Genomic DNA, 22,629 nt, shown 5'->3' on the forward strand with positions numbered 1-22,629 from the left:
GCAGACAGGGTCACAGGGCGGACTCAACAGCAAGCCGCTCCCTTAAAGGGCCCCTCCCAGACACAGTTGCACTAAACAACACAAGATCCACAGAGCTGACAACTGGTTGCAGACCCTGTGCCTGCAGCATAGATCCCCAGCTGCCGCAAAAGCAGCCAGAAGCCCTGGGCTAAGGGCTGCTGCCCATGGTGACCATAGAGCCCCGCAGGGGCTGGAGAGAGAGCATCTCTCAACCCCCCAGCTGATGGCCGCCATGGAGGACCCAGCAATTTCGACGTTGCGGGACGCGGATCGTCTACACAGTCCCTACTTCGACGTTGAACGTCGAAGTAGGGCGCTATTCCTATCTCCTCATGAGGTTAGCGACTTCGACGTCTCGCCGCCTAACGTCGAAGTTGGTGCCGCTACTTCGAAGTAGCGTGCACGTGTAGACGCAGCTTAAGTGAGGAACCTCCAAAGCCCACAACATGCAGAAACTAATTCAGTAGCAGATGTGCCATCATTCCAGACTGACAGCAAAAGGTCTGGGCAAAAAGATACAGCTTACAGTAACAGGAATGGCATATACTGCAGCCCAGATCAGAAAGTTACATATTAGTCTTCTTATCCTCTAGAGACTGCTTTTTCAATCTAAAGACAGGGACCATATTTATTACCATTAGTTCAGGGTATGCAAGTTACATGACATGTTCTAACTGCGCTCATAGCAGGGTCAGTCCAGGGGGAATGCAAGGTGTATACAGTGCTGCCCACAGCAAAAATTCTGCCAGGGGAGCGGAGCTCAAAATTGGTGGCTAGAGCTTCGTATAGGCCTGCCATTCAAAGCTATCCAAATGATACACTACGACAGGAAATCCTTTTTGGGCTGCAGCCTCCTTAATGAAGTTGACATTAAGGATTATATACTGTGTGACCTCCAAAATAATCTCTTCTCTCATCCCAGGATGTTCAGGTATGGAACATCTTGATGGAAACTGGAACAGCGCATCCAACAATGTACAGAGCTTATTTAGCATGTTGGGAGAACTAAGGCTAACTATTTACAGCCATATAGACACAAAACTGCATCCTTGGTTGGTAAACTGCCACCTTATATGTTGTTACAGTTTGTGGCAAGTTATGACTAACATGTTTGTATTTTTTTTTAAACAAACAGAAAACCTACCGTGCCATGTATGACTACACGGCAGCTGATGCTGATGAAGTTTCCTTCAAAGATGGAGATGCAATTGTAAATGTCCAAGCTATTGATGAAGGCTGGATGTATGGGACTGTACAGAGGACTGGCAAGACTGGCATGCTTCCAGCCAATTATGTAGAAGCTGTCTAAAATGAAAATTAGCCTTCCATACAGCATATCTATATGGTCAAAACATAGGCATTTTGTATTTACCACATATCAGACAGGCAAATATAAATGAATACTTTTTAAAGTGCTGATTGTTTCTCCCACTGATAGTGTCCAATGAATTGGCATACTGAGAAAAAATATATAGAAGAAAATGTTTAAACATATTTGCAATTCATCTCTGACAAATAATGTTTGCTAACACAATAGTAGTCCCTAGGGAAGCATTTTAATTACAATGCCATCTTCCCTGGTTTATTTTTAAGCAAGCACAACAGTCACCAAAAGGGTTCTGAGTACCTTTCGGTTTGGAATTCAACTGAATTTCACAGTATTCAAATATAATTTAGAAAACATCAGCAACTTTGTTTGTATTCCTATCATGCACCCTTGCATTTGTCTATGCTGTTCTAAAAATGAAATGTATTTATTGTTTCAAATAAGCAACACAAACTTAACATCTCAAACCAGCCAAAAAGTAACCTGGCAAAAGCCTCTCCTCTCTTCTGCTTGCTGAGCGCTGATGCATGTGTTTTTCCACTCCTTGTGGTGAAGGCAGAAAGCTGTTTCCCTGTAAATTAGTGACTACTAAGTTCACATTTTTGCAGTATTATTGATGCATTAACTTTGGATCAAGAACAGTACAAATCTGCATATTAAAACAGTCTTGCTACAAAACAATCTTGTCCGAAAATCCTTGAACTAAATATATCCAAAGGTATTTATTCAACTGTAACAAGATATTGCAGAGGCCATAACTTTAAGCAGAATTGATAAGTATATTCATGTGGATGAGAACAGTTAGTTTTTTTTTTAAACCACAGGTTTGAAAGGTATGTAAACAAACAAAAATGCTTCAGGACATTACATGTCCTCTGATGGGTGTGAGAAGAAATTATGGGAAAATTATTTCTTTATTAGCCCCTTACGTGTTTTTTACACACTCTAAGCACTTATGGTGCTGGCCCAACAGACTGAGTACTGCTGTACAGGTACCAGTGATCTAACGATCCAATGTGAAAATTTCTATGTTCCATTTATCAGCAGGTTAAATTTTACGGTGAAGTGGTCCAAGCGGCCTAACTAATATCTGTAGAAAACTGAAGTCTCTCCTTTGTCTATCAAAACAAAAAAACAGTCAAGTAGCACTTTGTCTATGTATGTTTCTTACTTTCAGCAAACTTACAGTCTGAGGACCAGCGGTTTTCAGTTGTTATACAATGACATCATAATCCTGCAGAAGAGAGCTCTCTTACCCATAATTTCTTTTAATTGTTTTACAATTCTTGATGGCTAAACTGTTCACCTCGAGCTGTAGCTCAAGAAAGCAGATGAGCTGCAAAACCTGGCTACGTCCCCTCAGCTTATGGCCAGAGAAGTTATACCAAAGCTGTAAAACTTGCATAACATTATTTCTGAAATATATGTTAAATTAAATTACTATGTACATTGAACCAAAGATCTAAAGTTTATAGTAATGATTCCATTTAATATCTGACCTTTGACTCCATCTGGAGCAGACAGAATTGTGGGAGAGGCTGTTAGTAGAAAGAAAATTCTTGGTAAGAAATTTTGAATTCTGGAGCTCTGTCTCCCCCCTAGTTCTTGAAGTCTAAAGTAGCAAGCAGTGAACAGATGTAGAGAAGGTTACAGAAGAGATCAGAAAAAAGGAAAAACAGTATCCCTCTGTTTGTATTCTTTGCTCAAAGGGCAAAATAATTTCCTGGACACCACCTGCAGCATCGTCCTGTCAAAGGATGCCTTTGCAGAGGGCAGGAAGTCCACCTTGTAATGCTTCACAAGTGTGGTATCATTTGACTATCTTAGAAGTTTCTGGATGTATTACTTTGTTCTGCCCATGAGGTCAAAGATTGCAAAGAGTGATCCCTTCTAGAACTGGAACTGCCTATGCCTTCTACCCTGTCACAATGTGAGAGTTAATCTACTTGGTAATAGAGGACTTGGAAACACTGAGTCCTTGCCATTTGAGATGGAACAATACAACAGGACCCCTGCTCTCCTCCTGGACTCTGTATACTTGAGGTAACTTTTTCCAGAGTTCTTCAGACATTTAATATGTAGTACTTCTCCTTGGTGGGATGTTGCACCCTTAGATAGAATGAAGGCGGTACCCTTTTTACAGGAAGCTTGGAAAGAAGAGCTCACTGTTAGAATAAATGATTCTGGAATTCTGAGCTCGTTTCTCCTCATGCATCATACAGTAAAGGTTTCCGGCACAGGAAGTGCCCTGAGCTCTAACACTTGCCTAGCAGACATCATGGCTATCAGAAAGCAAGTTTTCATTGGTAAAATGATACTGACACCAGTGGTTCATAGGGACGTTGTCAGATTTCTCAGTAGAAATGGCAAGTTTCATGTGAGAGAAAGAGGTGTAGTCACTCACTTGGTTAACTGGACTACCCTAAGGAATTGGGCTGATGCTTCTCTGCCAGACAGCCCCTTGATGCTGCAAATATCACACTGCTAAGGACAGACACCTGATGTGCAATGGTACTTGGTTGAGACCATCATCAGCTTTACTGAGCAAAATTTAAGACATGGAATTCCTGGGTGTCAAAGATTTCCTGTGTGTTTCTAGCACAAGTTGCAAAATTTTGTCCAGAGTAGTATGCTTTCAAGGCTGATACTCTTTTTTTAAAATACATGTTCTGATAATTTTGAAGGACAGAGCTGATAGTAGTGCTTCTTTTTCAGCAGTTAGACTAAAAAAACAAAAAGCAGTCATGTAGCACTTTAAAGACTAACGAAATAATTAGGTGATGAGCTTTTGTGGGACAGACCCACTTCTTCCGATCTACAGTCCTACCAGAACAGACTCAATATGTAAAGCACAGCAGTCCAAAAATTGTGACAGCTATAAAGGAAAGAAGTTTTGAACGACAGGAGATACAAAGGAAGAAGCTGTAAGTCATAATAAGCACCATTAAGGCAAGGATGAAATACCCTTTATGAAGCATTTGCCAGTAGCGTTCTGACCACTACCTGAGACAAGTTTCACAACACCACATTTCTTGTTCAATATAACTAAAGAAATTACTATTTGCAAGTAAGACTATTAACTTTGAGGATACTATTCATTATTTTATTTGTACATACAGAAGTCCTAAAAAACAGCTGCAGTAATCACATTAAGTGACTGCCCATTCTGGAAGCTACAGTACATTATATACAAAATACATTTCCAAAGTAAACCCAGAAACTCTCACTAAACAAGGTTTTGAAAAGCTGCAGTGCATTCCATGTAATCAAAATTCAAAATCATAAATTATACCCAACTTCTGCAACCGCAAGTCTATACATAATTTACAAAATTGTGCACACCATATCTACTGTATTATATTTTTCCTGTGGGATGAAAACTGCTGCACATAAAATGGTAAGGGAACATGAAAGGAGCCTGAGAAATTCTGCAGCAAAACCTGCTGACCTGTCTGAGGCTTATAAGAATGCATGCAAAAATTGATGCTAACTCAGGTGCTTGATAACTGGACCTTACTGAGATATGGAAGATAGTAGTAAGGAATTATTTAAGCATAGCATATCTCAATATGAAATGGCGTCTAAACCAGAAGGGATTACCATCAAAATATCAGCAATTAAAAAAAATCATATGAGCATTAAGTAAAATGAGGCAATACTTCCTGGTTTCAATTAATTAGAGTTGTGAAATATATAATCTTTTACATTTAATAAGGCTTCACCGGAATAAAAACACTTTACATTTGAAAAATATTAAACATACTATATTTAGGTTAGGTTTCACAGTCTTTGCTGTTGCATATCTTACCAAGTTTATTGTTTAAATTACTTGAAAGACTATGCACAGCTATAAAACAAATACTTTTAACATAGAAATGAGTCCACAAATTAAAAAATATAAGCAATACACCATGATATATTGTCTTCCTCTGTTAAAAAAATTGCCATTGACTGGTTTTTACAGAATCTCATATTGCCAGTCAAAAATAAAATTAGTTTTTAAAAAAAACTGTCATATATCCAAATCTTCTTGAAAAGTGTTTCAAGTATAAAATGACTAAACAGAGCTTTCATGGGGTGGTGACTTCCAACGGGACTGTAGATTTTTCATAATACAGTTTGCCATACTACCAAGTTTCTCTTGCATTTCAAAAAGTTGGCTTCCTGAATAACTGTGGAGATCTTCAGAGGTTAGCTGAACAGCAAGTGCACTGACCTGGCTCAAGAGATCTGTTGTGGACTGACCATCTGTGCCCAAAGCAACAGGTGTACTCAAAACTACAAAAAAATAGAAAAAATGATTAACACACTATTGTAAACATTTCTTACTTTTAAAGAGAAATTCACTGACATGGACGCGTTCTGAGTTTTTGCTATGAAAAATTAAGCTTTATGTTTCTACATCACATTTACGCCAACATAATTCAGCTGCTGGATGGAAAAAAATTAAAAATAGTCCATAGATATGAATTTGTTAGTATGTTTATTACAAAAAAGTCTTCTATTCAGGTTTTGACTAGTATCTATGATTTATAGCAAAGTACTGATGAAAGCGATGCTTCCCGAAACCAACACAATTCAATTACACTGGAGTTTTAAGAAACTACCATCACACACATGAATTAATGGTTTAACTGAACGGTCACCCTACTTGAACTAGGAAAGTTACAAATTATACTTATGACAAGAACAGGCAAGCAAGTGACAAAACCCAAATCTGATGTCAAACAAGACAATGCATTGTTTACCTGTTTCTAGTCTTTCATCATCTGCGGAAAAGGGTCTCTCATCTATGAGATTTTCTGGCTTCTCTCTGTCTTCAAGGGCTGCAATTTCATCAAATCCACGAGCCTTCACCTACAGATTTAATTAGGAAAAAGATCATAAAAGGAAAGATTTTTTTTCTTCCCCAAAAGGAAGCAGTCTGAAATCACATAGTGGGAAATATTTATATTTTAAAAAGTCAATTGTAATTTCAGTTTTTATACACAACTGCTACTTAACCATATTACATGTACTCATTACTTTAATAAAAATGAGACCTGTGTGATATTGGCAGCACGCAAACTAAGCTGGTTTGCGCCATGTGTGAATGTTGTACTAATCAACGAATGTTAATATTTTATTTTAAGTCAATATTAAAGCATGTGACAGACTTAAGAACTCTGATCGACATCACAAGTTCCTTTTTTAATCCAACCAGTTACTGCCCATACTGGACTCAAACTAGTGGTGTTTCAAATTTTAAGACTTCATTGTAATGACATTTAAAAATCCTATTAACCGTATGAACTTTCAGGCTTCTTAGCAGAACAAAAGAGTATGCTATTCTCTTAACAAAATGCTATCATCGCCAAATAGAAAATTGAATGAGATGCAAGTCTTGACAATTTTCACTGTTGCTCTCATACTCAGCTTGAAAACTCATAATTATGTTTTAACGTTGGCTTTAATATTGTATTTTAGCCACTCTCAGAAATAAGTGTGATAACTTTGATACTTTTAAAAATTCAGATCTCCTGTGAAATTAGCAATGCAGGACTTCAAGATAATGTCTGTTTCTCTGTAGTATATAAAATAACTATACCTGGTTTTCATGATATCCTTTAAGAGCCTTTTTAACATTGGAAACTTTAGGAGAACGGATAGGAAGAGTTTTGATTTCAGCTGCTGTCAGAGTACTCAGGTCACCCACTGTCTTAATATTCTTTGCTCGAATGAGCTGTCCCAAACCTCTTGCCCTAAGAAAAGAAAGGGATTCAGTATATTTATTCTTTCTAAGACAGGAAGACGGGTTGTTAGAACCACATTCTCTTCACAGACTGAGAGCCAGCAAGAAAATTTGCTGGAATGCGTATCTTTGCATTCATATAAAGAAAGGAGAGAGTCAAAGCGGATCACTCCTTCTGGCAGAAAAAAAATCTCTGCAGTTTACTGAATTATTTCTAAATGAATGGTTTTTAAATCTAATTCAGTAACAGTTGGAAAAAGCAGTATTTAAGAAACAGGTCATTCTGAACAGGTCCTGTGGTAACTCCAAGAAGATACCTTTTGGCACATTTTCAGATACAAAAAAACAAAAGCAAAATTAGCTGAGCATAGTAGAGCACTGGAAACACTCATCCAAATTTTATAAATCAAATAATGCTCTTTCACATCTTGAAACGCTTACATTTGCTCACCATACAAAGCAGCACTTGCAGAAATGGCACCTTTGACAACTTTTGATAAAATATGAAGATAGGTCAGATGGGCAGTATCAACCATATTAATATTAGCTCTGTTGAAAGCTGGCACATTCATAATACAATATTTATATCTATCAAAAGCTAAAAGAAAGATCACTTAAATGCACCTGCAAAACCATAAGCTCTGTAATAAAATCTTGTATAATATAGCCCAGGGAACACTTTCTAGTGTTCTAGAACACCAAAAATATATTAAATAAATGATACTAATATAAGCAGACTGAAAAAAAATTTGTCTCTTCCCTATTGGAGTACAGGTACGTAATGAAGTGTAAAGATACTAGCAGCTAAACCAGAATAGTGCCCTCAATGCTGCTTTTGCAGCTGGGGATACCTCTGTGCATTCTTGAAAGAATTTGCCATCACCTATTTTGTATTCATAGGGTGAGAATAAGGGTTGAAAAATTCTATTAGATGCAAAAGGAGACTAAATTTCACCATACAATGTCCTTGACCACCCCCGGGTGGTGGTGGTGTTTTGTTTTTCCTTTTTTAAAAGGAAGTGCCTCTGATGGATGGTAGAATTAGAAACTGATACAGCCTAACAGAAAAAGTTTATAAAATCCATGCAAGTGTACTAAGAATCTCTAGTTTTGAAAGGAACAGCCACTTACCAAATGTTTGATGTAATCTGAGGTAAAATTATGTCAACTGGAGCTTTACAGCCCACCAGTGCAGGGTATACGCTCTCTGTAGGACATGGCAGGGACTCCTTAGCCATTTCAGTGATCTTGAACAGCACAAAAAAATTAATTTATTAAGTATCATAAAAATTGAATACAAGAGACAATAGAGAGGAAATACATGAACTGAAGTACTTCTTACTAAACACTTCTTTGAGCTCTTAAATTTAGGGTTACGAGATCCTGGGGACAGAAGTCCTTTGGTTGGAGTGGTAATATGCTGGATGGAAAAGAGGAAAAAAGATCTCTCAGGATCGTAGTCATAGGATTTTAGTTATCTTAACATAAAGCTCCTCATTTCATAGAAGATGAAGAAAGAATCAACAAGACTACAAAAGTGTTTTTTCCCCCCCACTTACTAATTCTAAAGACTGTTCTAGACATTGGACATTCTTGGAACTGTTTATACTTAAGTTTACAGTTGCGCAAACTAGCTCTGATAAGGCAGGCATACGTTAATGATATAAAAACTAGGATATACAGATTGTACTGCTACACAGCAACAACTGTTCTGAGAAGTTAAAACAAGTACAGTTTACCTTGGCTTGTGAATTAGATGAAGTTTTAAAACTTCGCAAAGATGGTGAACTATTTGAAGAATGAGATCTAACAACAGGACTTCTCCTATCGATGTCATCTGCCAATCCTTCTTGAAAAATTGGATTTGCAAAAGAGACTCGACGAATCTGTTTAAAGATTTAAACGATTTTTATAACTAAATAGAATTTACATTATTACAAATACTTCGTAAAATAAGTTTCATATCAGACAGAGCTACAGTTGGAGACTTCAAATTGTTGCATTCATTAGACATGATTCACAAACCTGTATTTCAGTGGAGAACATTTAATACCATAGTAAGTTGGGGGTTTTAATCATACAGGAAAAGCTAAAAACTTGGTAAAGGATTTCCCAGTGAAACACAAGAGAGTGAGGTGCTAACTGTACAATGAATTTGCATTAGTAGTTATTTTCTTCAAAAATACCAAAGTCATACTGCATAACAACTTGGGTGCTGCTAATATCCAACCACCACTTAGGAGAGTGGCATTAAAAAAAAAGCACAAAGGTAAAGAGCATAACATGAGTTCCTGAAAGCACTAAGAGGGAAAGAGTACAGTAAACCCTCAAAATACGCGGGTTCAGGTTGCGCGTAACTCACTTTAGTGAGAGTTAAGACTTGTGCACAAATTTGTAGGAATGCAACCCCCACGTAACTCGAGGATTTACTGTAGCAGTAAGATGAAATGGGACAATAAAGTGTGTAATACATATTTTTGTCATCCAGTGTATTACTGACCTTGGTTAATTTTAGACATTCTCAACATGGGGCTTGAAAGGGGGTATGGAGGTAGGAACTATATATACACACTATATAATGATAGTGGGTTGGATCTTTGGTAAATAGACATTTACCCTGATCCTTCTCAATATCCTGAAAGAAACATTGAGAACACACTGGACCACTGAATTTCATATTCTTATGCTGGGTAAAGGTGGCATGCCGTTAGAATTATTCTGAAACATTGAAACAGCTGATTATCGTGGGGAAAAAACATAAGTTGTATAAATTTGGAAATGCAAGAACACCAACTTAAACTTATGTCCAATTTATCTCACATTCCATAAAAATTCTACCCTAGAATAGGATGGAGATGGCATGTCACTGAGTGTTAAAAACTGAACTTCTAATGCAAAGCAAGCATCATCTGTAATGATCTGTCCACCAAAAATGGGAAGCAGTCTATACTGCAAAGTTTGTCCCTCCCCCCAGGTCTGGTTATGATTTCAGAAGGCCTGTAATGGTTGCTTATGTTTAAAGGAAATTTGGGCCCTGTCTAGTCTATGAGACTATGATGACATTGGCATGGGAACATGCTTTTAGTTAGACAAGACAACATAAACAGTTTCATTTAATACAAACTAACTTCATTGACCAATACTCGGAAGAACAGAAGCTTTTATTATAGATTCAATATACCCACTTTCAGTTGAGGTTGAAGTTGTGTGCATGCCCTGATCATCCTGTCCCTCCAAATAAATCCCACTGCAAAAACAAAGATGAGCAGGAGTGGACAATTGCCATGTCCAAGGCAAAAACCACACAGAAAGATCCCTGTTTAGATAAAACTTGTCAGCATTTACACCTAAAAAATGGCAAAGCCTAATTTCAAAAAAAAGTTATTAGCACTTTCATATAATTACATGATAATGGCATACATGACATCCAGAATACTCAGTACACTGTCTACATACACTTACAAGTGCTTGGTGCGAACAAGTTTGAATTACCTTGTTAGCAGGAGATGGGGAATCATCCTCTTGATGCCTTTTTATTCCCCTCTTTAAAATACTGGTGGATGGAGAAGCAGAAGGAGACCAATTGTGGCGTGTTTGCACTCCATTAGGGCTTTCATCAACTTTAACCAAAGCTACAAAATCCAATTCCTTCAACTTCTGAGGAGAACCCACATTACTATTTTCTTCTGCACCTTCCTGATCTGAGGTTATATTTTCTGTTGCTTCAGCAGTTCCAGTGAATATTAAACCTTCCTCCATCTCTTGTGGACTGTGTTCTTCTATAGGAGTGTCCTTAGTCATTTTCTCATCATTCTGATCATATTTTGGCTCATTTATCTTTGTTTGGTCAGGTTTGTTACCAGTACCTGTATCAGATATCTCCTCCATTTGCACATTTTGACTCAATTCCTCCTTTTCTGTAGCTTCTGCTTCTGTGCCAGTCTCACTTTCTACATGTTCTTTTGAAACATAGCCAGAAAAACATTCTTCAGTACTGTCAACTGCAGTGGTGGGCTCCAGATCCTGAATTACTGGATCACAAATTTTACTTTTGATACATGACAGTTTCTCAAGATCTTCCTCCACTGGAAAAGCAGTTCCTTCCAAACCATTCTCAGATTTTATGGCTCTTTCTGAATCCTTAAGACAAGATTTCTTAATAGGAAACAATGGTGTACTCATTGCACAAGGTTCCACAGAGAGCCTGTCTTCAAAATGAGAATCATTAGCCATTTCTAATTCAGTCATAGCTATCTGACTACATGAGTTTTTATGTTCACCTTGTGCATGGTTAACTGAATGTTTTAATTCAGTAAAAGACTTGTCTTGCTGGTGAGAGTTTTCACCACAGCAATTATAGCTCTTTGATCTTCTCATCCTCTTGCTTCTTTTGTGCTGGCACTCAAGTTTCTGCAAAGATTTTTCAGGGGAAAGAACAGCATCTGAAGTGGTAGATGTTGCTGCAGACTCAGACAGAATGATTGTACTATAGCTTTCTGTAAGTCTTTGCTTACCAGGTGACTTACTTGCCTGTCTTGTTTTCAAAACTGGTTCAGATATGCATGGCCTCATGAAAGCTTCTACCAATATGTTGGTTTTATTTTGTTCTATATTTGTGTTCTGCCCATTAACTGAGGTCTTTGCTATGTCTATACTTCCTGTAAATTCATTAACAGCTGTATAAACATTTTTGTTTTTCACTTCACATGACTGAGAAATTAATACAGTATCTTTATCAACTTCAGAACTTGTTTCAACTTTATTTTTTACATCAGATAGATTCTCAGTTTCGGTTACTATTTCTTGCAAAGCTTGATCCTGATTTTGGCTCTCTCTCTCTTTCGCCTTGCTCTGAGGAGAATCACTTTTATTTTTCCATTTTCCAGATCTTTTCCTTTTGGTATTTTCTTCTCTTGTCTCAGAGCTATCAGATTCAGAATTTTCTATACTAGAAAGCAATCCTTGTGAAGCTCTTCTTGTCTGATACCTGGTGCGCCCTCTTATGTTCTTGTGACCTGGTGTATCTAAACCAGAATCCTGAACATCATCACTTTCAGATTTCAGATTATCACTTTCAGATTTCAGATTATCACTTTCAGATTTCTTAGCATGTGTGTTCATTTCCTCTTCAATACATCTTGAAGTGTCAGACTCCTTTGGGGCAGTGTCTTCTGCAGTAGTCGTCTCGTGGAAGTTGCACTCTTTTTTATTTGCATTTTCTTTTCTATCTGTAGCTTTTTCAGAAACAGATTTCTGCTTTTGGGATGCGTCCTCTTTTATATGTGGCGACTTCTTCTGAAAAGACTTTTCATCCTCTTTACGTTTGTCCTTTCGTTGCTGACTGTTTTCCTTATCTTGACTATCTGCTGTACTTTCTGAAATTTCTGACCGTCGTCTTGAAGAACGTCTTAGTATTTTCTGATTATGTGACATCTGTGGAACCTGACTGTCATCATTAGATATCTGATCAGTTGATACAGGAACTATCGGTGGTGTATTTTCTTTAGAATCCAAACTTGGTCCTCTACACTTTTCCTCCTCTTCCATGCCATCCACAAATTGTTTATATTCTGTTGTACTCTCTATTACTGTAGAATTGGGAGCCTGTATCAGAGTATCTGGCATGCAATTTTTCTCCTCCATTTGACTAGGTGTGCTAGATTTATTTTCCAAAGGTGTGTCAACAGCAGATTCCCGTATACTTTTCTCCTGTTCTAATTTTGTTAGCTTGGATTGCCTAATTTCTCCATGCTCTTTTTTATTTTGCCTGCGACTTGATCTTTTTATCCCAATAACCGTTCCTTCCAATTCAGATTTTGAAGAACTTTTATTCTCCTCTTTAGGTTTTTCTATTTTGGAGGGAGTCCTTGATAAATCTGTGCTTTCCTGTTTATCTAGAACAGCACCAGTCCCAGATGCTCCTGATAGTCTATTCAGTGCAGAAGGGCTAAAAGGTCTGTTCTCTGAACTATTAAACTTTTCCAAAGTAATAAAGGACTGTCTTCGGCTTACAGGTTGTGGTGTTCCAGAAATTACATCGCTAGAAGATGAACTGCTGCTGACGTTTGAAGTGTTTTCATATCCAGACGAAGACTCCTTTGCAACTGCTTCAGTTGTATGTTTTTTTGAATCTTCTCTTATTAAAGATTCTTTTGCAACCATTTCAGTTATGCTTTTTTTCAAATGTTCTTCACAATTTGAACCTGAACCTTCTGGAATATGAGTGACGGATTTGTCTTCAATATTCACAGAGTTCTCCAGAGGCTCACTTGATGTGCAGTTCCCAGTGTCTTCATGTGTAGTATTATGCACATCACTCTTTGGTTTCTCATCCTGAAAGGACAAGTTAAGTTTCAAAATTTTGCTACTCACATCATAAACCCACAAAAAATGCAATCCCTTTTGGATTTGAAATAAAGCAAACTACTGTTCTGCCTAAATGATGACAATGATTTTCCAACCAGCCAGCGACCTGAAACACTACAAATTGTTCTTTGTTAGCCACAATTTTTCAAAAAGCTCTTCCAGTGTAATGGGCATATTTTATATTGCGATATTTGTTTTATTTGTTTAGCCCAAGGGGAGCAGAAGACTTTGTCAAAGTCTGTAGACAAAACACCAATAAACTTACTACCTACTAGCTTTTGCTTCAAAGTTCATAGTACTTCAAATACTGTTTACATTGTTTTTCTTTACATTCATGTTAATATTTCATAAACGTACAGTGCAGAATTTTCTGAAGATAATTAGGAGCTGTTACTAAGATCTATATTCTGGATACAAGACAGGGGCTCTGGAATTTGTCTGAATAAAACTTTTAGAGACAGAACACCAGCCTTAAAGAGCTAAGTAAGGTGCAGGAAAAGGAAGCGTAACTGGTGTACATAATCTGTTATACCAATTTTCCTCTGTCCTGAATTCGGCATCCATTTAAATATTTGGTTCTCTGTTGCATTTAGAATTCATCTCAGATGAGATCATTTGAATTAATGAAGGCATTTAAGAAAAACACTAGACATATAAAGACTAGTCTTATATGCCTATACCATTTCTGCAGTTGAAGTTAATCTAGTAAATTGAGAAAACTGAATATAAAAAACAGTTAAATTACATTGCAAAAACAAACAAGATTAGCAAATGTTCTGAAAATACTGAATTTATTAACACAGCTTTCTTCCTCAGTCCTGTCCCTGCCCCCAGGAATCCCATAAAACAGCCTTCCCAGATAGTCTATAAAAATCCTTAAAATCAAATTCTAATAAATTCTCAAGCTTAATCTCTCTATCTTGCCCATCTATACATTTTGATTATTGCTGGAAATATTTTTGTTGGCTTATGTGCACACACAAATGTTCAATAATTGTTGATAAAATTAGTTTTTCCAAATGAACTACAAAGCATCCTTAAGGAAGCTATAATTCTAGCGTTTCCAATACTATTAAATGGTGAAAATACCTGAGGTTTGTTTTCAGTATCTTCTTTTGGATCTTCTATTAAGGGTGGTTCATCTCTAATAAAATAAAATAAAAATAAAATATAAAAAGAACTACATTAGTTGTGTTAAAGCAAAAAACTTAAAAACCATCTTGTCACCACAATCCTACTTGGTATATCATACTTACAAAGAATCTTCCTGGCTTTTAGCATATTGAGAAAACACGGTATTATCTTGGGATGCATCCAGATTATTGTACATAGCTGGAATATCAATTCTGGAATAAAAATATACCATTTCAGGTAGGTGTTGCTTTATCTTAGAACTTCTAGTGAGAGAACACATGTAATTTAGCTAAACACCATTCCAACACTGAAAATTCTCATTAAGGAAATCCTACACAAAAGCATATACCAAGTCCTCACAAAATTATTTACATTCCTAAACAATGTTCCCTGTAATTCATAGGCAGCCACCCAGGAGAGATCTAGGTGCCACCCAGATGATTAGCAGAGTGCCTACAGTTGCTCAGAGCTGGCAGTGCACATCAATACATGGCTTGGTACACCTAATAAAATTTATTCTGCAGATAGATGGAAAAAATTAGAGGGAACATTTCTTTTTAATCCTGTTGTAGCCACACTGTGATGAGTATTGAGAGACTTCTTGTAGTCCAAGTTTGTTTCAATCATCAGTGCTCAATGTTTGCATACGAGTATAAAGTTCTTTTCTGATCTTTTATACTTGTTAAATCATATTTCCCTCTCAAGACATTCCCTATTTCAATTTTGACTACCATCTTACTATTTTTAACCATGAGTCGCTGGGTGAAATTCTACAGCCTGTGCTGCACAGATCAAATTAGGGTCAGTTTGGACCTTAAACACTATCAATGAATGAAGTGTAAAGTCAGATTGAGAAACAGTTATCTTTAAGGGACAGGACAAAACAACTCTGATGTTGTGCTTCAAGAGATCCTTTGTTGTTAGCTTTAAGCTCTGGAACTTCCATGGAGTATCAAAAGATGCAAAATTAATAAGCTGTTTAAGCTTATGATGAATGAGTACATTACATTTGAAGTTTGCCCTAATCAATACATAATATAACCACTATTATCAATGGTATGAATTACAAACCTCTTTGTCCTAAGAACTTCTTTTTGGTGTTCTGTCAACACCCTCTCTTTTGTTTCTGGCGGAATAACAATAAAATCAACAGACTTCTCTTCTTCCAAAAGTGTCTTGCTTTGTTTTGTCTTTGTAGATGAAAATTCTAGTTTCAACTATGGAAAGGAAAAATAAATTGGTTTAAAAACAATAAAACAAATACCATTAATGATGTTACCGTACCCCAATACACCATCCCAAAATGGAATATTAATCTATCATAACTGGAGTTCTTAAGAGATATTACAGTCAGGGTTCATCCTTCTGTAGACACCTGCACGTCATGTATGAGAGATTAGATTATTTTTAATAGCAGTGTCCATATACCCTATGCCTCTTCATGTTACCATGTGAGTGTACAGAAGTGGAGTGGGCCATGACCCTCCTCTAGGTCCTTCACAATTAAAAGCCCATGTCTGCTAGAAAAATCTAAAAAGAGGGAAGGAAGAGTAGGTCAGGGCATCTACATGGATGGCATCTTCAAGCAACACATACTGTAAGATTTTTTTTTTCTGTCTGTATGAATTGTAGTGCAGATGGCTGGCATACAATATTCATTCAGAATGGCATTAAATGGGAGCACCAGCTGCCTCAGTCAGACTGGAGCACTGTTCTCTTCAACTTTGCATCTGATCTGGCAGTTATGTACCCATGTATTGTTTCGCAAATATTAGTGGGTTACTCTACATTGCTGCCTTACAGATTTCATAATGACGTATTCCTGAAGCAGGCAGAGAATGCAGCTTATGATGTGGTGGAATGAGGGTCAATGTTCAGTGGAAGAGGTACATCAACCAGGTAGTAACACAGTGAGATACATTATGTTATTCATTTTGATCCTCTGTGAAGGGATGGCCTGACCTTTCGAACATCTGGTTACAGCTGTAACATTTACTTCTGAAGACGACAGTGAAGGCCCATTCTAAGAGAGGCTCGAAACAGAAGGTCCAAAAGCCTCAGGAAGATTGTGCTGAAGTAGGCATCTGACAAGCAGGTAAGAATATAAACACCCTTTGAGAAACTCTGGATTCTCTGCGGGTCTCCCTTGCTACAGCTACATGGGCAGACACTGACAAAACTGGGCTTTTAATCAACAAAACTCAACAAGCATCTGCACAGTTAAAGCACTCTGTCAGCTGTACAGCTGGCAATGTTATATCTCTCCTTGACCAGGTATAAAGCCTCTGTCAACAGTATTTTGTCGACTGAATACCCGTGCAGACACTTCCATCGACAGAGGGCTTCTGGTTTGCAGGGCAGTCCTGCTTGCAGAGCTTCTGGTTAGCCGTTCTGTCAAAAGAGGGCAGGGCAGTCCAGCAGCTCTCTGTTGACAGAGTGGCTTGCTCTTTCGAGACACTTTAATGTGTGGACACAATATGTTGAGAGGCACTGCCAAGGTTTCTCTGTCAACAGAAGCTACCCATGTAGACTTAGCCCCTGAGTATCATGATAATTTCTACTATGGAAAAACTAGCTGTCTGCTCTGAAAGTATGGGCAAACCCACTGTTTCTTTTGAGACTGGTATTTGTAAGCACTTCCTGTATAGAGTCTATGCGGAAATCCTCAGTGATCTAACAGTGGCCCTCAAGTTCTTCAAAGATTCTGGTGAGGAGCGCCACCCCCTTGAATTGGATGCGTCTCACAGTGCTCTGAACTTCCCCCTCTATTCTGGATGCTGACTCCAACGATAGCTGTGGCCATGCTGTAGGAGGCCATAGCATCTTGTAAGGCTGTTCTGACAGCTGTTTTGTCTTCTCTTAAAAATTTCTTTTAATTCTTCCCAGCGTCCCGTGGCACTTTTGCCTGAAAGGAAGTCACTCTCTCCTATACCAGGAAACTACATTTGGTGAATAATGTCTGGTAGCTTGCCATACAGAACGGCAGTGAAGTGGATGTGTAGGCCTTGAGCCCCAACAGAGCTAGTTTGTTGGGTGGGCTTTTCCTTAATTTCAACTTCTCCTGAACTTCTACAACTACCAGTGATCCTGGGTCAGCTAGGATTAAAAGCCTTCAGAGTTTTCAAGACACTTACTTGACAGACCTTCTCCATCTGTTTAAACACAGTTTGGATAGTAACCAGAAGTGTGTCAGAGCACTCTGCTAGATCCCATGTATCCTTCTTTATGGTAATAGCAATTTTGCCCAGGGCTGTAGTGGTTTACATGTTTAAGTTTAGGTTACTTTGCTTGTAAGCCCACTCCTCAGAAAACCTTCTTTACCTTAAGTTTCCACAGAAATAACAAAAAAGATTTCCAAAAATACTAGAAAATAATCTGAACATGGAAAAAAAACAAAGAGCCAACTTCGATTAAGATGGCTTTCTTCAGATTAGTGAGCCTAAGATACAAACATAGCAACCAGATAGTCTCTTGTTGAAGAAAGTTAAAGTAATGTTAAGTTTTATTACATCTATTTGTATATAACTTACTTTTGCTGTTGTTACATGATTAGTGGTAGTCTTGTCTTTTAGATCACTGGCCTGTGCCAGCAATGAATCCCTTTTTCCTCCTGATTTTACTTCTAGTCCACTAATCTTTGGATCCCACTGGGAATTTTCTGTCTGTTTAAAGAGAAATAAAAAATGTGTTTATTGTACATAAAGTAGATGTTTAATGAAACTCTGCATAACATTCAATTTTGCCCATGTCTTTGAAAAATGCTCGTTTACCTTCTCTTGTAGTTTCCTCTAAAATATAAAAACATTTGCAAATATGCTCCACAAGAACAAGACAGTAGTTAAGATAAAATCCTAGTTATTATTTACCAAATGCCACCTCCATCTAGGCTTTTCAGCCTCTGATTCTTCTAATTCAGGATGTGGCTATTACCTCAAACAGTAATGAGCCTCAAATCTTTATTAAAAAAACCCATTACTGTATCTCCATGTGACATTGTTACCATCTCCAGCACAATTCCAGAATTACATACAATTAACTGATCTGAAGAGTTAACATAATACTTACAGAATCAGAAAATGGACCACTGGACTCTTCAACTGTCTCAACACTTTCAAAACTAGGTAGTAAAAGCAGAATTTTCTTTTTGGCTTGATTTAATATGGATCTGTTCAAGGAAAAATAGGATTTATGGTAAATGTGCGTAAGATCACTAAGTTCGCTACTACTCATAATAAGCAACACAGAGACTGTCTACACTTGCCCCCTTCAGTAATTAGGGTGATGGGAGATTACTAATGAAGTGCTGTGATGCACATGCAGCACTTCATAAGGCTAATTCTCAACACCCCCTCACTCGCGCTGCAGCAACTTCGAAGTGTCAAAATGGGGAATAAAGGCACTTCGAAGTGCCTGCGGCTACATGGCATGTCAGCACTTGAAGTGCTGCGATGCACAAGCAGCACCTCAATAGGCTAACTGTCCCCCTCAGCAACTGCTAAGTGCTGACATGCCATGTAGCTGCAGGCACATCAAAGTACCTTTATTCCTCATTTTGACACTTCCAAGTAGCTGTGGGGCTAGAATTAGCCTAGTGAAGTGCTACATGTGCATCGCAGCACTTTATTAGTAATCTCCCATCACCCTTGTTAACATGCCCCCTTCAAAGAAGGGCACAAGTGTAGACGTAGCCATAGTGAAGCAGAATGAAGCTACATCTGACGTGTATAGATATACTGTTCAAGAAAAGATATATTTTAGATTCTGAGTAAAGGACTAATTTGTGAGGACTTCTAATCTATCCTGACTGCACTACTTCTTCCCTTCTAAAATTCCTAAAATAAAACAGCACAATTCTCATTCCATACAAATTCACTCCTATACTAGGGAGACTTTCATGACAAACAAAACTATTGATTTAATTCTAGGTACCAGATCACAGTTAAATCCTGAATTTATGCACTGTTTTCCCTACTTAACACCTTATTTATTAAGAAGTTATGATCTTCTGATGTTTATTTCCAATACAATTAAAAACCTTATGTTATCTTGGCTTGATTGATATCACTATGTAAATCACAAAATATTTATAAAACACAACAAATACACAAGAGAGCAACTTACTTTAATTCCTCGGGGTATGTCAACATTGTGGCTTTAGCAAATGTTGCATTCCAGAACTGAGCACTTTGGATACGTAACTGTTTGCTCTTATGCAGAAAGATTATGCAGAGCAATGGAGAAAGCTGCTCTAATAGGTCACTATCATAAAACCCAGTATAGTGGGATTGTAAACACACAATGATCTCTCCCAAAAGTTTTTCTAACTGAAGAAAAGAAACAAGAAACAAAGAAAGTTGCAAACCTTTGAATCAAGTACATATTCTAAAAAAATTAAATAATGAAATTATATAGGGGCTGTTTGTGTGAATATGATGACAAACTCAGAATAGGTCTGGACTCAGTTGCACGGAAACACTAAGCCTCTAGATATAAAGAGGACTTTAACACATACTTGTACTTTACTCTAGCCAGTTTTTAGTTAGTTTGTATTATACCTTTGCATGAAATGCTTACTAGCTTGCTGTAATACTAACAAGTTTGGTTTTTAGAGCACAAAATTCAGAATAAATGTCATACAGCAATCATTCTTTTCTCAACCTTTTCTGCTAAAGTTTACCTTGTTGCTCAGACTACTGTACACTCTAGATACATCAGCAAGCCTATGAAACAAAGAACATAAAACAGATAAAGGGTTAATGAGGTATTTCTTAATCCCACTGGTTCTCAACAAATACATTCAATGTGTGACATTAGAGAAGATGCAATAGTCCACCCTCATAGCCTCAAATCAACATAAGAAGCTACCTATTTTAAAAGCTACACTAAATCATTTACAACTCTTCCTGTTTCCCCCATAATGGGTAAACATCTTTATTCGTGAACATGACAATTAAAAATTAGTTCTAATAATCTCAGAGTAGTTTACAGATCCATATCTGTTTTCTAAGGGTATATCTACACAGCAAAAATCATTTCAAAGTAATGGCTGATATTTCAAAGTAATTTTGAAATAAGGGCTGCCTTATTTCAAAATTGGTAAACCTCATTCCATAAAGAACAGTGCCCATTTCAAAGCAGGCATTTCGAAATAGGAGCTGAGCAGACAGGGAATAGGGGCTATTTCAAAATAAACTACTCCAGAAGAGCTTATTTTGAAATAAATCTGCTTTGTAGACAGTATTTCAGATTAGAGCCTCTGGGAAATACAATGAAACAAACATTGCACAAATATTTCAGTACCTTTAGGCAAAATTTCCTGCAGTGTAAACTTTCTATGCTTTTACTTAAGTTCAAATCATACACAAGTAGGAACTTGGTTTTCTTATTCTTGCAACAAAACCCATCCATTTTCTGCCAATCTTAATGGTACTTAACCCATGTAACTGTGTACTGAAGAAACGGAAAGCAAGACATTCTTTCGCTTCTCTCTATATGGTCTGCTATAAAGTTTTAAAATGGATTAAGATAATATATATTGCTATTGCAGTTTGTTTAAAGAAAAATTTCAACTCTCTTCTGTTGATAAGACAACTGCAAAATTTGTGATATCTGCACATTAAAAAAGATCAGTTTATAAATGCTATTTTATGCAGAATCTTGTATTTTGAATAAATGTACTAATGTTAAAGGTGATCTGGATAAACAAAATTCAGAGTAAAATTTTCAAAGTGAGTGTTAAATGGTGAAATAGGATAGGGATGCTGAAGTGGACACAGTTCATTCTGGAGGAATGACACTATTATACAGCATGGGAAACATGACCTTGGGAAGCAGTAAAGGTTGCTTCTCACACAGAACTGCTTTTTACTTAGTTTTGTTTTTTTAAAGACAACCTTCAAATCAAACCTATTACTAGCTAGTCTTTATGCAGAATCCCTCACTGTTCAACAGTTTACGATCAACGTAACTGCAGTGAAAGAATACTGTGGTTCTGAAGGAGAGAGTCTTCAGAAAACAGGTTACCAATATTCTAGTAGTAGTTGTGCATCCAATTTTCACAAATTCAAATTTGATATGTGCTATTCACACTGAATTCTACAAGGTATAAGATGCCCTCAAATACCACAACTAAGCAGGAATTGTGCACACAATGCCCCATAAGACAGAAGCTTTTCAGCTATATTTTAATATGGTGTGCTGCAGATGCCACAGTTTAATCATTATGTAGGTATATTACAACATACATTTATCTAAAAGATCTCCCAACATTTCTGAAATACTCACTTTGTTTCATAAAACAATGCAAGTGGTTTTGACAAAGTTGTAAACATAGTTCTGATCACTGAAGGTGAAGAAATATGGCTAATGATGTTGTGAAGAATAGCAATAAGTGAAGTGCCAACTGAAATCAATGTTTCTGACTGGGTATCTTTGGAACTGAGCATATGGAAAGAGCTTATCAACTTCACTAGAAGTTTAAAGAGGGAGGTCAGCTTTCCAAGAGGTTCCCTCTTCTTCTTAGACCAATCTGTAGGTGTCTGTGGGGCTAAATTAAAACACAAATCTGTTAGAGACAATGATCTTAAACCTTCCCTTCTGCTTTACATAAAACTCAAATCAATATGAGAATAAAACAGTATAGAAATTTAATGAAATAGTCCAGGACAATAATCAATAGCACATTTGGACTCCTAAGGTAGCTCATCAGTTTAAACAAACAGTTAATTATAGAGGATTTGATTAACAACTAAACATTCTAATTAGTGCAGCTGCTGTAGATTTAATTCCAATTTGCCATTCATCCACTCTTATGACCTGGAACTGATGCAGGAGCTTTAATACTGGGGGTGTTACAAACCCAAATTCAAACTGTAGAAAAACAGATTCTGATAAATTTATTAAAGTGGACTAGTAATTCAATGCTAGATAAAACTGGAAAATTTTGAATAAAAGTTTATATCAAATTATTTCAAGGGGAATATAATTTATGTTCAACTCTAACTAGTACTGCTACTACTTGCGGAGTATTCCCAAACACTTGTGTGTTTTA

At 37.1% G+C, this 22,629-nt stretch overlaps 2 protein-coding genes across 37 annotated transcripts in view; one reads left to right on the plus strand and one right to left on the minus strand.

Moving 5' to 3' along the window:
* Positions 1-2,029, plus strand: part of NEB (nebulin) — a 197,563-nt gene extending 195,534 nt beyond the window's left edge. For all 32 annotated transcript variants that reach the window (XM_075001956.1, XM_075001929.1, XM_075001928.1 and 29 more), the window contains one exon: positions 1,157-2,029. In XM_075001956.1, the coding sequence (XP_074858057.1) occupies positions 1,157-1,330 (174 nt within the window). In that variant the 3' untranslated portion in view covers positions 1,331-2,029. The remainder of the gene's footprint in view (positions 1-1,156) is intronic.
* Positions 2,030-2,172: 143 nt separating this feature from the next.
* Positions 2,173-22,629, minus strand: part of RIF1 (replication timing regulatory factor 1) — a 63,241-nt gene continuing 42,784 nt past the window's right edge. For 3 of the 5 annotated variants that reach the window (XM_075001959.1, XM_075001958.1, XM_075001961.1), the window contains 15 exons: positions 21,864-22,125; positions 20,257-20,299; positions 19,701-19,903; positions 18,645-18,744; positions 18,110-18,241; positions 15,651-15,796; positions 14,702-14,791; positions 14,535-14,589; positions 10,572-13,412; positions 8,819-8,965; positions 8,422-8,499; positions 8,211-8,326; positions 6,936-7,089; positions 6,097-6,205; positions 2,173-5,626 (listed from right to left, as the gene is read on the minus strand). In XM_075001959.1, the coding sequence (XP_074858060.1) occupies positions 5,406-5,626; positions 6,097-6,205; positions 6,936-7,089; positions 8,211-8,326; positions 8,422-8,499; positions 8,819-8,965; positions 10,572-13,412; positions 14,535-14,589; positions 14,702-14,791; positions 15,651-15,796; positions 18,110-18,241; positions 18,645-18,744; positions 19,701-19,903; positions 20,257-20,299; positions 21,864-22,125 (4,697 nt within the window). In that variant the 3' untranslated portion in view covers positions 2,173-5,405. Of the gene's footprint in view, positions 5,627-6,096; positions 6,206-6,935; positions 7,090-8,210; positions 8,327-8,414; positions 8,500-8,818; positions 8,966-10,264; positions 10,327-10,571; positions 13,413-14,534; positions 14,590-14,701; positions 14,792-15,650; positions 15,797-18,109; positions 18,242-18,644; positions 18,745-19,700; positions 19,904-20,256; positions 20,300-21,863; positions 22,126-22,629 lie in introns of those variants that run through there. The other 2 variants (XM_075001960.1, XM_075001962.1) reach the window with 2 other exon arrangements.

The sequence above is a fragment of the Carettochelys insculpta genome, chromosome 8, assembly GCF_033958435.1.
Source record: "Carettochelys insculpta isolate YL-2023 chromosome 8, ASM3395843v1, whole genome shotgun sequence".
NCBI classification, from domain to species: domain Eukaryota; kingdom Metazoa; phylum Chordata; order Testudines; family Carettochelyidae; genus Carettochelys; species Carettochelys insculpta.